We start from the raw sequence: 16,152 nt of genomic DNA, 5'->3' as shown, positions 1-16,152 counted from the left end.
TGGCCATCCTCTCATAACATGTGCACCAGGAAGCCGATCCCCCATACATGGCCGACCAGTCTAATTCTCACTTGACCAGCCCTCTCATTTTTTTTCCAGTCTCTCTTTTCTTTTTCATACCAACAGGAGGCCACCTTGTAATTTATCCATATTATCCATATCATATCATCAGGTGCACAAGGGACGCCGATCTCCCATATGGCCAACGGTCTCATAGACCGCTCTCACAAACCCATTGTGACCCACTTCATCCCAATTCCACACAAACAAGGCACAGCAATATCACAATACAATTAATCAAGCAAATTTTTAATCACAACAATAGTGCAGCACAATATAGCAATTTAACAAATGCATGATAACATTTAGCCGTGAATGCACGAATGCAAAGATGCAGACGGATGATGCGAATTATCTAATACTACTTACAGTTCTTTATTGTCCTTTAAAGGACTATCTCTACTACTGCACGCTTCCAGCTTTTGTCTTCACATTTCGGAACTTTATAAACCTCTAAAATAAAAGAAAATTCTAAAATAAGGATTCTAATTCTAGAAATGTATTTCACATTTATTTATTAGTTTTGGTTACCAATCGCTTAGTGTTTCCTTATTTATTTATTTATTCTAATTTATAACCTTTAAATAAAACTTCTGATTACTTTGTAAGTAATATTTTATAATAATAATAATAATAATAATAATAATAATCATAATAATACTACTAAAAGTTTTAGTTGTTATTACTTATTAATGATACAGCTAATTTAGTTCTTTATTCAGTGTCTTCCTAAAAATTTAGCAGCATTTCCTCTATAAACTAGACTATCCAAATTTTATATGTCGGACATATCCACACACGGCCCATCCATCGGGCACATTCTCAATCACATTAAATTCCCATCAGCCATAACCATACTCATCAATCATGTAAATATTTATTTATTTATCAAATCCACTTCATACCTATATATACTCCGCATATCAAATAATTTACATTCTTCTATAATTAATTATCTGTCTATACCATAAATTATAATTCCTTCTAACAATATTTATTAAAATTTTGAAAATTAACTTACATAATTATTAGCTAGGAATTCTTATTTCAATATCAACCTTATAGTTATAATTAATGTTCATGAAATATATTTAACAATATTCAATATAATTCACTTAAATACTCAATTAAATTCATTAATTAATTAATTCGAGTTTTAAAATTTATACCGAAAGTGAGAAACTAGGTCTTAGAGTGTACCAATTGAGAATCAGACTGCGATTCCACGATCCGCGTGAAGAGCGGAAAATTTTGTCCCTTGGTGCCTCGTCGGAGGCTCGTCGGACCGCCACCGCCGATGCCGTGCACGGTGGCCGGAAAATCGATTATACCCAGAATTTTCCAAGAACACCACCACTCGAATCGGAGTTCACTCATGATTCCATTTCTGATGTCGGTTGAGCGAGATGAGACCTCTAATTGGACGGATCAAACTTGACAGGAGCTTTGCGATTCTATTCATGGCAGTTTTGTCATCTGAGCTCTGTTGTTGTGACTGATGGAGGAGAAACGATCGCGTTGAGAAAAGGAAGCGATCGGCACCCTCACTTCACGCTGCAACCACCGACAACGGCGTGGTTCGCCATAATGAAGAAGAAAAGCTAACGAAGAAACAAGCCCATATCACGTCAACAGAGGCCTTTTCCGCGTGAGAGGAGACCGAAAACATGACTCGCAGTACCAGGCAAGTTGACCGCCACCTCGCTCTCTTCGAGCAGTGGCCGGAAACGATGAGGAAGGGGGGCGCCTGCGCTCGCTGGAGAGGAAGAAGAAGAAAAGAAAAAGAAAGAAGAAGGGCAGTTTTAGAGAATTCTGGGCCATTCCGGTTCGATTCGAACTGATTTGGTCCAAATCAACTATTCAACTCGATTTCTACTAGGTTTACGAATTTTTCACTTGATTTTCGAAAATTTCAGACGAGTTTACGGGTCTAATTAATTTATTTTAATAAATTTGATATTTAATGCCCAAAATAATTCTTAAACAGTTCAGAAAATTCTCGATTAGGAGTTGTCATACTATTCTTTGGGCTTGGGCCCAACTCGCGAATTGAACGCGGGCTAAGATTATGCAATACCTGTAGTCCACACTGTCAAAAATTTCGATTGTTAATATAATAAAAATTCAAAAGTTTCGAAAACAAAAATACGGGGTGTTTCAGTTACATAAAGGCATAACATGTTGCTTATGGTAAATCTATGGACAATTAATTGATATTGCTGATTTTTTCCTTCAGATTTGTCAAGCACGTGTTGATTTTTCTATATTTGATTGCGATGTTTCTTTATTACCATGTAAGAAATTTAATACTCCTTAATCGATATGTTGATTTTCTATATTTGGTTGCAACATTTTTCAATTACTTTTGTGAGAAATTTAGTATTATTTAATGAGGTTACAAATTAAAGAGGGGTGAGAATGAGTTTCAAATCCGGACCGAAATGATCTTTATTTTGGCTGTTAGATTAGGACTTCATTGGCTTATAGGGGTACAAAAAAGGTGCCCTTGGCCATTTTAAACATAATTTTTATTAGCAAAATTTGACACAAATAGAAAATTACACATCTAAAGGCTAAATTTATGAAAATTTAATGATCATACATCAAATTTTATATGGATTTTGAATTTTTTTTTTAAAAACTTTATATTGAGTTATAAGAAAGGTGAAACCGAATAGTATTACTATATTTTATATATACCTTATATAGTATAATATAATTTCTTATTTTATCCAGTAGAATTTAGATTTAAATAGAAAATTAATATGCCAATCAAAATTAAATTGCCTTTATCTTTTCAACCAATCAAATTAAAATTCTTAATGATATCTTTGTCAATCCATAAACTTAGTGTGGATATTTTTGGCAATCTTAATGTTTCTCCATCCATTTCCTCTTTTATATTTATTATAGATATTATAGATATATATAAGTTATTTATTGTCAGGAAATAATTAGAATTTTAAATTTTCTATTACTTTGGGCTTTCCGGAAAAAAGAGCGTCACTGTTTGATGGATGTGTTGCTACATAAAGACATAACATGTTGTTTATGGTAAATACATGGGCAATTAACAATTATAGCTCATTTTTTCGTTCAGAGTTATCAAGTACAGGATGATTTTTCTATATTTGATTGCAATATTTATCTATTACCTTGTAAGAAATTTAATACTTCTGAATCAATATGTTGATTTTTTATATTTGGTTGCAACATTTCTCAATTACTTATGTGAGAATGAGATTACAAATTAAAGAGAGGAGGATGAGATGCAAATCCGAATGTAAATAATCTTTGTTTTTGGCTATTATGTATGGGACTTCATTAGCTTATTGGGTACAAAAAAGTGCCCTTGGCCTTGAGACATCATTCTTTTAGTAAAAATTTGGCAAATAGAAAATTACAAAATTACAAGCTGAATTTTATGAAACTCAGTGATTATATATTAAATTTATATGAATTTTGAATTTTTTTAAACTTTATATTGGGTTATAAAAAAGGTAAAACCGAATAATATTATCATATTTATATACACCTTATATGGTATATAATATAATTTCTTAAATTATCCAATAGACTTTAGATTAAAATAGGAAATTAATATGCTAATTAAAATTAAATTATCTTTATCTTTTACAATCAATCAAATTAAAATCCAAAATAATATCTTCATCAATTTATAAACTCAGTAGGGATATTTTTGACAATCTTAATGTTCCTCCACCCATTTCCTCTTATATATATATATATATATATATATATATATAAGTTATTTATCACGAGGAAATAAATAGTCTTAGATTTTTACTGCTTTGCATTTTTCACAAAGAAGAAAAACACTGTTAAATGGATAGGTTGCTACATAGAGACATAATATGTTGCTTATAGAAATATATGGACAATTAATAGATATAACTATTTTTTTCTTAAGAGTTTTCATGTTGATTTTTCTATACTTAATTGCAATATTTATCTATTACCTTGTAAGAAATTTAATACTCCTTAATCAATATGTTGATTTTTATATTTGGTTATAGCAGTTCTCAATTATTTTTATAAGAAATTTTGTATTTTTAATGAGGTTACTAATTAATGAGGGGTGAGGGTGAGATTCAAATCCGAATACAAAAGAATCTTTGTTTTGTCTATTAGGTTAGGATGTCATTAGCTTGTCAGGTACAAAAAAAGTGCTCTTAGCCATTTTAGACATAATTTTTATTAGTAAGTTTGACTCAAATAGAAAATTACATTTTAAATATTTAAAAATATAGAAAAATTAATTTGGCTTCCGTAAAAGCTTAAAAATTTTTTGTTTCACTTCCCAAAATAATTGTCCTAGCTCGGCCCTTGTTCGTAATATTCCATTTCGGCTTGTCCAAATAAGTTCATTTCCAAGTCTAACAGAGCAGGTTTTAGTCATTTTCAAACCTTTTAAAGTTTTCTTAACAACTGAAATACTTAAAATTTCAAATGCAGCACCAAAATATGAATTAAACTAATTTCTAACCAGTACTTAGTAGCAGAGAGATAAGCACTTGTTTGTTTTAGTTCAAAATTCAAAAAAATTACGAACTAAACTGAATGAAATTTTTTTGATGGACTACAATCTGAAATCGAACAGCATATAAACCAAAAGGGTATGATTCGATTCATTTTCAATTATTTGTGGCATGTTTCAACTTTTCTTTTGGATTTAATCAAACTGACTCATATTAAAAAATTTTCTATTCTTTATTAAAATCAAAATGGAACTAATTTTTAAGATATTAAATCGAACTGAATTGAGCGTAAAAATTACACTTGACTCTTACTTGAAAAAACTTAATAAATGCTCGCAAAGACTAGAGAAATTGTTGGAAAGTATTCTTGGATTTAGGTCAAACCGATTATTGCAATGTTGAGATCAATCTTCCTTAGAAAAATAGTTTTACTATTACTAATTTTGGTCAAACCGAATTAATTAGTTTACTTATAACAATCCATGAATTTGAAATAAAGGGGAATGAAATAAACCAGTGTGCAAGTCGACATTTCCTTATTGACTTTGTTGTAGTTGTAAAAAAGATGGTAAGATTTTCTAAGATTTGGGAAATGAAAATTTAATGCATATATTTTTATCTTAAAAAAGACATAATATATTAGAATACTGAGAATTTTATTATTTTTTTTCAATTTTATCCTAATTTCAACCTTTTATAACTTCAATTACAATTAAAAATGAAATTAAAAACAAAAAATTATTTCCATCATTTTTTTAATCATAATGTGACTCATAAATTTTTTTTAAAAAAAAGCTTTTAAATATTCTATTAGTTTAAACAAATAATGCAACATTTAAATAACATACATTTTTTATATTTACCAAAAAAATCTCCAAGTATGATATAAAAATTAAATTAATAAAATATAATCTTTTATTTTATATTTTTTTATTTGTTTATATTTTTAGCATGAAAAATCCTAATTCTTCTGGTACGTTGAGTCCAGCAGGGGTTAGAGTCGTGTTAAGGTATGACAACAGAGTAGTTAAATGTATTTTTTATCACACAGTTGGTATTTTGAATTCGAATAAGGCGGAACTCCTTGCTTTCTTTTCAGCTATTGAGTTTTATTAGTATTCAAATGTTAAGAATTTTCCTTTGATTGTGAAGTCTGATGCTAAAAATACTTTGTGCTGGATTATTCAGAAGATTATGAGGGCATGGAAATGGTGGGAGAAGTTTAACAAGTTTGATAAGATTTTGTCTCAACTCAACCAGGTTCAGTTTGTTTTTGTTTCAAGAGATGACAATCATTTTGCAGATTTTTAACTAAGAAAGGTGTTTCTCCTTCAAGTCCATTCTTAGCTTCTTGGATTTAACTTCATTGTTTTTTTTTTTTTTTTTTTTTTTTGGATTTTCTCTCTTTGTACTATCAGCAGTTCTAGCATTTTTAGTACTCTTCTCTTGTCTTGGGAGATGTTTTTAATGTGGTTCTTCTGCTCCATTTGTTTTGGGTTTTCTTGTCAATTTCGAGTTTGGATTCGGGTGTATAGGGCAAGCAAGTTGGCTTGGGAGTAGTTACTCCGTTTTGGTAAGTTTTGTCCTATTACTACCTTTAATAAATTTTTAATATTCTCATTGCTGATAAAAAAGCTTTTTTAATTTTTTAGATTAATAATATATATAGTCAAATTATTATTAATTTAGTAAAAAACTGTTATAAAGGAGGTTCTCATTTTGAGACTATGCAAAATAATTATACAAATTTTGCAATAAAGCTTTATTCCACCAATATGCCATACCTTCCTCAAGTTCTTAACTTATAAGACTGACATTTTTTTTAATCTTAAATCCTTAATTTTCTAGTATGAAAATTATGTTGAGACAGTTCAACCGATAGACTGTATATTCTTTAATATTCTACCTTGGCAGCAGCTGGAGTTGTACTCATCTCATTTACTGAGGATGTTCCATGGTTGGTGGATGAAGACTCTGCTTCAGGCTTATTCCTTTCTGTGAAAAAGCCTGGCTGCTTCGGTTTCGGCAATAAAATCTCACTGCTTAACATTACAACTACAGATGCCATGCTTGGTCTGTCTTCTGGACGCTGTTGAACACATAAAAGACCCACTTGAATGCATCTTAACACTTCAGACATGGATAAAGATTCTAGCTTTCTATCAACTAATTCCATTGACCTCTCTTCTATCCACAGTTTCCATGCCTGTAAAATCAAGAACAATAAAGATTAAAAAGTTATTCCAATTAGTAATTGAGTGACTGTGCCAGCAAAAGTTCTTACATGTCCAAGTAGATTGTGGTTGTGTTCTTGGTGGAAGAACCCTCTGTTTTTCTTTCCACTTACTATCTCCAGTACTAATACGCCAAAGCTGAAGACGTCTGATTTCATGGAGAAAAGCCCGTCCACTGCGTACTCCGGCGACATATAACCACTGCAAAATGAAACATAGTAATGGAACTATATTTTTTGCTATCTTAAATTTGAAATTCCCAACAGGGGAGAACTGAAAATGAATAATAAGTGCAGATGTGTACTTACTATGTTCCTGCCACTCTATTTGTATTAGCCTCTGTTTGGTCTCCCCCAAATATTGTAGCCAAACCAAAGTCAGAAATTTTGGGATTCATGTCCTTATCCAATAACACATTGCTTGCTTTGAGATCTCTGTGTATAATCCTTAGTCTAGAGTCTTGATGAAGATAAAGAAGCCCTCTGGCAATTCCTCCAATAATGTGAAAGCGCTTTTTCCAATCTAGAAAATTGCTTCTCATTTGATCTGATATATTTGTCATCTATTAGTAGAATGTTTAACTAGATTAACATAAAACCAGTTGTGAAATAGTAATTATAGACAAGAGAGAAGTTCAAACCGAAAATGAAAAAATCTAAGCTCTTGTTCGGCATGAATTCATATATCAACATTTTTTCATCTTTCTCAATGCAACAGCCAAGAAGTTTAACAAGATTTCTGTGCTGAAGTTTTGCAATCAAAGTAACTTCATTTTTGAACTCTGTTAACCCTTGTCCAGAACTCTTTGAAAGCCTTTTCACTGCTATTTCTTGCCCATTAGTCAATGTACCCTGAAAACCATTGTTACAGAAACTGAAGATCTTTGTAGTTGCAGAGATAATATGTTATGTACCATATATAATATTCAAATCGTTACTTTACCTTGTAGACAGGTCCAAAACCACCTTGCCCCAGTTTGTTGATACTGGAAAAATTATCTGTGGCTTTAGCTATTGTAGGCAAATCAAATATTGGCAATTCCATGTCTTCCTTTACCTCTCCATCTTCATAACCTTCATAATCACATATTGGCAAATCAAGTATTCTCAGTGGGTATATTCATGAGATAATATGGCAATAACCTAACTAGCTAATTCCTTTTCTTGAAACAGATAAATTTTTTGGTAGAAAGAAAGATTTGGACCAATGAGCCCAGACTCGATTTTACTGTATTCAGTGCTGTGAGTTTCGAGTTTGAATCCTCCCCGGAGCCAAGTTGAAAGAATTAGAGGAAAAAAAAGAGTTTTTTATGTACCTGATCGTTTTGAAGAGGACATTTTTATATAGATATCTTGACCACCTTGAGTGTAATATCTCATATCAATCAGTTCACCAAACCATAGCACGCAGCCACTGCCATCTCCAATGATGTTTGAATTTGCATATGCAGTGCAAGAACAGTTTTTTGAACACATTTCTTTACATTCTGCAAGTGTCATATTCATATCATACCAAGAATCAGATGTATCTGGTAACTTCAATCCTATATACTTATGAAAAACGTAACCCTTTTTGCAATCCAATGGAGTTTTTCGAACACAGTGATTGCTCCTATTTTTGGAAGATTCCAATATAAAGCCCTCTAAGCAATCACATGTATGAGAATTATCAATAATATTACATTTCATATTAGCACCACAAACTGAGTACTTATCACATTCATCTAATGGTGCAGAATATATATTTGTCCAAGGAAGAGTTATTCTTACAAAACGCTCCAAGAAGCCCGATCGATTCATTAATAACCTGGACAAAAGAGCACCTTCAACCTGATAACTATAATAGACTCCATTTTTATTCAATTCAAATTCATATGTGAGGATATTTGAATTTGATGGCAACTGGGGAGTTCCTGTAAATCCAACGCCATTCCACGAACCAAGTCTGTAATGCTTAGAAGTTCCATTTCTCACAACAAGCTGAGGAAATCCAGCAGGATCTATCCAGAATGAAAATTGGCCGTGGCCAGGATTATCTTCACTCTTCCAAGATGTTAGGAACGTCTCTTGACCAGTTAAAAAATTCCTTCCTATTTTCATTCCAGGAAGTAATGTATCACATGGAGAATCAAAACTCTGCCACAGCAAATTAGTACCATTCCTGTCTTGGACAACTAAATTTCCCGAGTCCAAAAGCTGCACAACTGGATTTTGGACATTGCTTGTTTTGTTAGATGACCAAACTGTGTTATTTTTGCTATTTAAGATGATTAGAAGGCTTTGGTTAGAGATAAGCAAAACTCCTGAGCGATCAGTAAGTGGGGTTTCTCTGTTTGCTACCCAAATTACTGCATAAGCTGATGGATCTTTGTACCATATTCCTAAATAACGCTTTTTTGAATTTTCTGGTGCGAAAAATCCCAGCTCGAACTTTCCACCAGCTGAAACTAGAGTCTCACCGTCTTTGATGGATTGACCGGGATTAATGGTGCCTTGGGATGAAGAAGAAGGTTGTCGTAAAAAGAGCAAGAAGAAGAAGTAGCTTGCCAAAAGCATTTTCATGGTAGTAGTTGATTTTTTTTTTTTTTCTTGTTTGTTTTTTCTCTTTTACATGGAGAGTAGTTTTTCATGCTAAAATAGTAATGTGGTTGAACAGCTTTGCACATATATTACTATTTGCGACATCTAAACATTAGGATAAGACTCTTCTAAAAAAAAAAAAAAAAAACATTAGGATAAGACTTGCTTATACGGATATATGGAACGACCGTTTTTTTATTGGTTTGATATAGAGGATAATTTAATTAATTTTTTTTCTCATTTTATTCTTATATCTACTAAACACAGTAACTATTTTAGTAACAAATTAATGGAGTGAAAATTAAAATCGGAATAACGAGGTGACATAAGGAGTAATTTAATTAAATTAAAGAGTATTTTGTTATAATTTACGAGATTTAATTGTTTCTTTAACCATTATAAAAAACATTGAACAAGAAATAAAAATAGATGAAGAAAGTATATTATATTGAATCCACCGGGTTAAATTGCAATATACTTAAGATCAGTCATTTAGGGTTAGCAGTGAGTAAAATTTGGTTAAAACTCAACAATTGAATGCAGAAAATAAGCCTAACATCTATCAGAAATAGCTAAAATTAAACCAAATCAATTAAATTAAATCTTTTCAGTATTTTTTTTTTTGGTTTGGTTCAATTCAGAATCGAACCTGCCAATTGGACACCCAACTAGTACAGCCCCCATCTGCGAATTGGCCAACCGAAGAGGTCATTTTCATTTTGCAATCACTTTGAAATAATGAAAACACAAAGAATCTGAGATGAATGGTACATTGTAGTTTCTAGAAATTGAGAGCGTCTGTGGGAGAGAAGTCTTCATGTGGGGAGGAGACTAACTTTATTAAGAAGTTGTCCACATCAGCATAAGGGTGTTTTTGTCTTTTTACCTCATTTTAACGGCTAAAACAATTTAAACTGGATGTAGGGACCTTTTAATTAGACGGAAACAAATATGAAGGATGACTTAAATATTATATAAAATGTGAGAGACTACTTAGACAATTATGACAAATTTGAAGGACTAAAAAATTATTTTCCCATATATGGATAATTAATTGATATAGCTAATTCTTTCCTTTAGAATTGTCAAGTCAAATTGATTTTTTTTTACATTTGATTGGAACGTTTATGAAACACCCCGAATTTTTATTTAATTAAAAATCGGGAATTTTGACCGTGTGGGCTGTAAATGTAATACAGTCTCAATTCGAGCCCAAATTTTCGAATTGGGTCCAAGCCCAAAAGCAGATTATTCGGAAGTTTCGATCCGAGAACACTTAAAATTTTTGACGAATCAAATGAAACTCCAGCAATTAATCTATTATGTATGTATATAAATTAATCTTCCTAAAAATCAAATATGATTACTAATTATATTTTTATTCTTATTTAGTTAATGGAGGAAATGTTACAAAACCTAATTAAAATAATTAAAAATAAATTGAACCGGACCGAAAACCACACGAATAATCCGAAAACTGAGTGAAAAACTTGAAAATCAAACGAATGAGACCAAAGCACTAAATCGGACCAAACCGGTTTGAATCGAACCGGAATGGCCCAGAGTTTGCTAGAAACCGCCTTTCTACTTTTTTTTTTTTTCTCTTCTTCTTCTTCAGCGCGCGACAGCCCCCTCCACCCTCTTCCTTCCCGTTTTCCGGCCAAACGGCCATGGATTCAGGCGCAACAACAGTCTGAATCCATCTTCTCGACGAGGGGAGCTCCATTATGGCTACTGGTTGTGCGATTGAGAGTGTGAATGGAAGGAATCGAGCCAAAATATTCCGACACCGCCGCGTCAAGTATTTTGGCGAATCCCGTCGACGCCGGCAAAGACACTCCACGAAAGGACCACCGATTGACTCCTTACTTCCGAGCGAGTCTTCCTCTTCCATTGATTTCGGCGATAGGGCTCAACCGACGGAAACAGCATGGATGGCAGTGGCAAAGCAACTGTCGGGGGTCATTTCCGGCCAGAAAGGGGCATACCCAGTTCAAGTGGATCACGGAATCGGAGTCCCCATAAGATTTTGAGCATTTTGGTATAAGCGCTGCTCAAATCTGGCCACAACCGGTTTTCCGGCCCGTGCACGGCGGCCTGAGGTCCGGTGACCGGCTGGCGACACTCCGGCGAGGCCCCGAGAGACAGAATTCTCTTCTCTTCGCGCTGATCATGGAATCGTCGCCCGATTCTCAATTGGTACGTTCTAAGACCAGTTTCTTTAGCTTCGGTATAAATTATAAACTTAATAATTATTAGTTAATTAAATTGAATTTGGATGAATAATCAAACAAATATAATTTTGTTAAGAAGCAATCGGTATAATATTGATGTAAGCTAATTTAGGAATTTGGATAAATATGCTTAGTAAAGTGAATAGTTTTAGAATAATTAATAGTATCATTGAATCATGCTTGGAGGTTAATATAATTTGTTAATTAGTTAATTTGGAACTATTAAGTGTATATATATATGTGAGTTTGATTAGAAATTCGGTCCTAGTATTGGTATGAAGAAAGAAAGACATGTATAAACTATAGATGATTTATGGGATATATTTATATACTTGTGTATGCAATGGTTGAGCTTGAAGTTTTATATGATTGTTAAGGGTCTATATTAGATAGTTTAACTAGTAACGTGTGGAGGTTAAGCAAATAGCTATTTTTCACTTATTTGCTTATTTATTTATTTACTTACTTAATGTTATATAGTAAGGTAAAGTTTGACATTGACGATTAAATATTGATGTTATTATTTTGGATGGAGGAAGGAAAATGAATTTGTTTAATTGCCCGATGGATGGGTTGTGTGTATTGATTGAAAATACTTAGTGTTATTGGGATATTTAAGCAGGTTGATAGTCCCATTTTTAGGGGAGGTGCTTCCGAAATTTCGATAGAACCTAGACTAGTTTTAATTAATAATATAATTAACAAATTTATTTAGATTAATTCTATAACTCAATACATAATAAATAGAGTGCTCTAATTATTTAATGATTATCATCATTATTCATTTAATTATTCGATTAATTATTTATTTTCATCATTATGTTTATTATTATTATTTATTTTATCGTTGTCGTTTATTGTTGATATTATTTATTTATTTATTTGCATTTGAGTATGAATGTCTAATTGAGCATTGCATTTCGATGTTTAACTGATCAACATGTCTGTATTTAATTGCAATACTTGATTAATTGTGTTGTAATATTACTGTGCTTTGTTTGTGTGGAATTGGGATGAAGTGGGTCACCATGGGTTTGTGAGGACGGTCAATAAAGCATGGATCCTGATTATGATGAATTATGAAATTGGACCGTCGGCCGGGAAAATGGGAGATCGGCGCCCCCGTGTGCACCTGCCGTTATAATCTGTATGATATGGAAAACCACAGGTTGGCTTCTTTATTGGGCGCACCTGATAATCTAGATTTGCTCGCAGCCCGCAGGGTGGCCTCCTGTTGTGAGCGCTTGAAGATTTAGATTTGATGGAGACGATCGGGTTGCCTCCTGTTGGTATAAAAAAAAAAAAGAGAGAGAGAGAGAGAGATTATATTGAAATCACAGGTTGGCTTCTTTATTGGGCGCACCTGATAATCTAGATTTGATCGCAGCCCGCAGGGTGGCCTCTTGTTGTGAGCGCCTGATGATCTAGATTTGATGAAGACGACCGGGTTGCCTCCTGTTGATAAAAAAAAAAAAAAGAAAAAAAAGAAAAAGAAAAGAAAGAAAAGAGAGACTGGAAAAAAAAATAAAATAATGAGAGGACTGATTGTGTGAGGATTAAACCGGTCGACCAGAATGGGGGATTGGCTCTCGGGTGCACATGTGAGTGGATGAGCCATGTAGGAGGACGGCTCATCGGGGTTTCGGTGACGCCACTGACTAATTTCCACGTGATGTGATTATTTGAAGGTGATATTAATTGTGAGTGCTGGTGATATGCCATTTGTATGACCGACTGTATGAGCATATAACTAGTCGGATGACTGGATTGATATATTTACACATTTGTGTGACTGCGTGTGTTGTGCAATAATTATTACTCCTTAGAAAACTCACATGTCTTGTTTAAATTTTTCAGGAAGTAAGCTTCTCTTTAATTCGGTTTAAGCTATGTTTCTTCGCCGCAGGGCTATTAAGAAGTTTTCCTAGTTCCATAATTATTTTGCTATGTAACTATATGTATAAGAAGCTATGTATAACAAACAGTTAGTGACTCCGCAGCTGTAGAATTTACATACATCTAGTCGTGTAGTAATACAGATGAAGTAATTCTGTTAGCTCATATTAGAAATGTGTTGTATAGTAAATGGGGCTCGAACTGTGTAATGCTGAAGATGATAAATTTGGGCCAAGGTATATTAAAATTTTGAGGTATATTTTTCATATCAATATGGGCTAAATGTTTAAAGTTATATTGAGACAGTAAATTTTTAGTGTTTCAGGCTTACTACGGGCCTCGGGAGCCTTAACCTTACCTGGGCCCTAGTGCCGGTCCGGCCCATGGTATCGGGTCGTGACAGTTTATATATTACATTATAAGAAATTTAATACTCCTCGATGAATAGGTTGATTTTCTATATTAAATTAAATTGTCAAGTACATATTAAGTTTGACGAAAATTAATGATCATATATTAAATTTTATACGGATTTTAGACATATTTATAATAAAAAATATTATTATAATTTAACAATCAAATTTTCATGACAAAATTATAATAATGTTTATAATATATATATACCTACCAATTCCCACTTATATATCTATGAAAGTTATTTATTATCGACAAATAAATGGAATGTTAGATTTCTTATTACTTTGCACTTTGCAGGCGGAAGAGTGTCACTATTTAATGGATAGTTTCTTACATAAAGACATAACATATTGTTTATAGTAAATATATAGACAATTGTTATAGCTGAGTTTTTTTCATTTAGAGTTGTCAAATACAAATTAATTCTTTTATATTTGATTCCAATGTTTATTTGTTATCTTGTAAGAAATTTAATACTCCTTAATTAATATGTTGGTTTTTTATATTTGGTAGCAACAAATCACAATTACTTTTGCTAGAAATTTTGTATTCTTTAATGAGGCAACAAATTAAAGAGGGGTAAGGGTGAGGTCCAAATCCGGATGTAAAGGATCTTTATTTTGGCTGTTAGTCTAGGACTTTATTGATTTGTTAGCGTACAAAAAAGTGTTCTTTAGCATTTTAGACATAATTTTTATTAGTAAATTTTGATACAAATAGAAAATTATACATGTAAAGCCTGAATTTTATGAAATTCAATAATTATATATTAAATTTTATATTTTAAAATTTTTTTTAAACTTTATATTGCGTCATAAGAAATGTAGAAACGAATAGTATTATCTTATTTTCTATATACTTTATATAGTATATAATATAATTTCTTATTTTATCCAATAAATTTTAGATTTAAATATAAAATTAATATATCAATCAAAATTAAATTTCCTTTTTTTTTAACCAGTCAAATTAAAATCTTTAAATGATATTTTTGTTAATACATAAACTTAGTAGGGACATTTTTGAGAATCCTAATGTTCCCCTCCCATTCTCACTTTTACATATATTATAGTTATTATTAATATATAAAAATTATTTATTGTCACGAAATAAAGGGAGTCTTAGATTTGCTATTGCTTTGTACTTTGCGGGAAAAAAAAAAAAAGTGTTGCTATTTGATGGATAATTTGTGACATAAAGGCATAACATGTTGCTTGTGGTAAATCTATGGACAATTAATTGATATTGCTGATTTTTTTCCTGCTGATTTGTCAAGCACGTTTTGATTTTTCTATATTTGATTGTGACGTTTATTTATTACCTTGTAAGAAATTTAATACTCCTTAAGCAATATGTTGATTTTCTATTTTTGGCTGCAACATTTCTCAATTACTTTTGTGAGAAATCTAGTATTATTTAATGAGATTACAAATTAAAGAGGGGTGAGAATGAGTTTCAAATCCGGACGGAAATGATCTTTATTTTGGCTATTAGATTAGGACTTCATTGGCTTATAGGGGCACAAAAAAGGTGCACTTGGCCATTTTAAACAGAATTTGTATTAGTAAAATTTGACACAAATTGAAAATTACACATGTAAAGGCTAAATTTATGAAAATTCAATGATCATACATCAAATTTTATATGGATTTTGAATTTTTTTAAACTTTATATTGAGTTATAAGAAAGGTCGAACTGAATAGTATTACCATATTTTATATATACCTTATATAGTATAATATAATTTCTTATTTTATCCAGTAGAATTTAGATTTAAATAGAAAATTAACATGCCAATCAAAATTAAATTGCCTTTATCTTTTCAACCAGTCAAATTAAAATACTTAATGATATCTTTGTCAATTCATAAACTTAGTGTGGATATTTTTGGCAATCTTAATGTTTCTCCATCCATTTCCACTTTTATATATATTATAGATATTATAGATATATATAAGTTATTTATTGTCAGGAAATAATTAGAATCTTAAATTTGCTATTACTTTGCACTTACCAAAAAAAGATAGTCACTATTCGATGGATATATTGCTACATAAAGACATAACATGTTGTTTATGGTATATACATGGACAATTAACAAATATAGCTCATTTTTTCATTCAGAGTTATCAAGTACAGGATGATTTTTCTATATTTGATTGCAACATTTATCTATTACCTTGTAAGAAATTTAATACTTCTGAATTAATTTGTTGATTTTTTATATTTGGTT

The 16,152-nt window shown here is 31.6% G+C and overlaps 1 protein-coding gene, 1 long non-coding RNA gene and 1 pseudogene across 2 annotated transcripts; 1 reads left to right on the top strand and 2 right to left on the bottom strand.

Moving 5' to 3' along the window:
• Window positions 1-6,438: 6,438 nt before the first annotated feature.
• LOC119369651 (G-type lectin S-receptor-like serine/threonine-protein kinase SD1-1) lies at window positions 6,439-7,883 on the bottom strand. Its single transcript, XM_089724209.1, has 5 exons — window positions 7,736-7,883; window positions 7,434-7,644; window positions 7,102-7,339; window positions 6,844-6,994; window positions 6,439-6,765 (listed from the first exon to the last, which is right to left on the bottom strand). Exons 1-5 carry the CDS (start codon window positions 7,835-7,837, stop codon window positions 6,454-6,456), a joined length of 1,014 nt encoding a protein of 337 aa, XP_089580335.1. The 5' UTR covers window positions 7,838-7,883; the 3' UTR covers window positions 6,439-6,453.
• A 217-nt stretch (window positions 7,884-8,100) lies between these two features.
• LOC149494892 (G-type lectin S-receptor-like serine/threonine-protein kinase At4g27290 pseudogene) lies at window positions 8,101-9,354 on the bottom strand (annotated as a pseudogene).
• A 1,424-nt stretch (window positions 9,355-10,778) lies between these two features.
• On the top strand, window positions 10,779-13,774 carry LOC149494891 (uncharacterized). Its single transcript, XR_016321796.1, has 2 exons — window positions 10,779-11,571; window positions 13,464-13,774. It is a non-coding gene; the product is annotated as an uncharacterized LOC149494891 (long non-coding RNA).
• Window positions 13,775-16,152: the final 2,378 nt, after the last annotated feature.

This window comes from Jatropha curcas, chromosome 7 (genome assembly GCF_041381405.1).
Source record: "Jatropha curcas cultivar XTBG-Jc1 chromosome 7, XTBG_Jcur_1.0, whole genome shotgun sequence".
In the NCBI taxonomy this organism is placed as follows: Eukaryota; Viridiplantae; Streptophyta; class Magnoliopsida; order Malpighiales; family Euphorbiaceae; genus Jatropha; species Jatropha curcas.
Note: the sequence above shows the minus strand (reverse complement) of the source record. Positions and strands in the feature narration are given on the sequence as shown.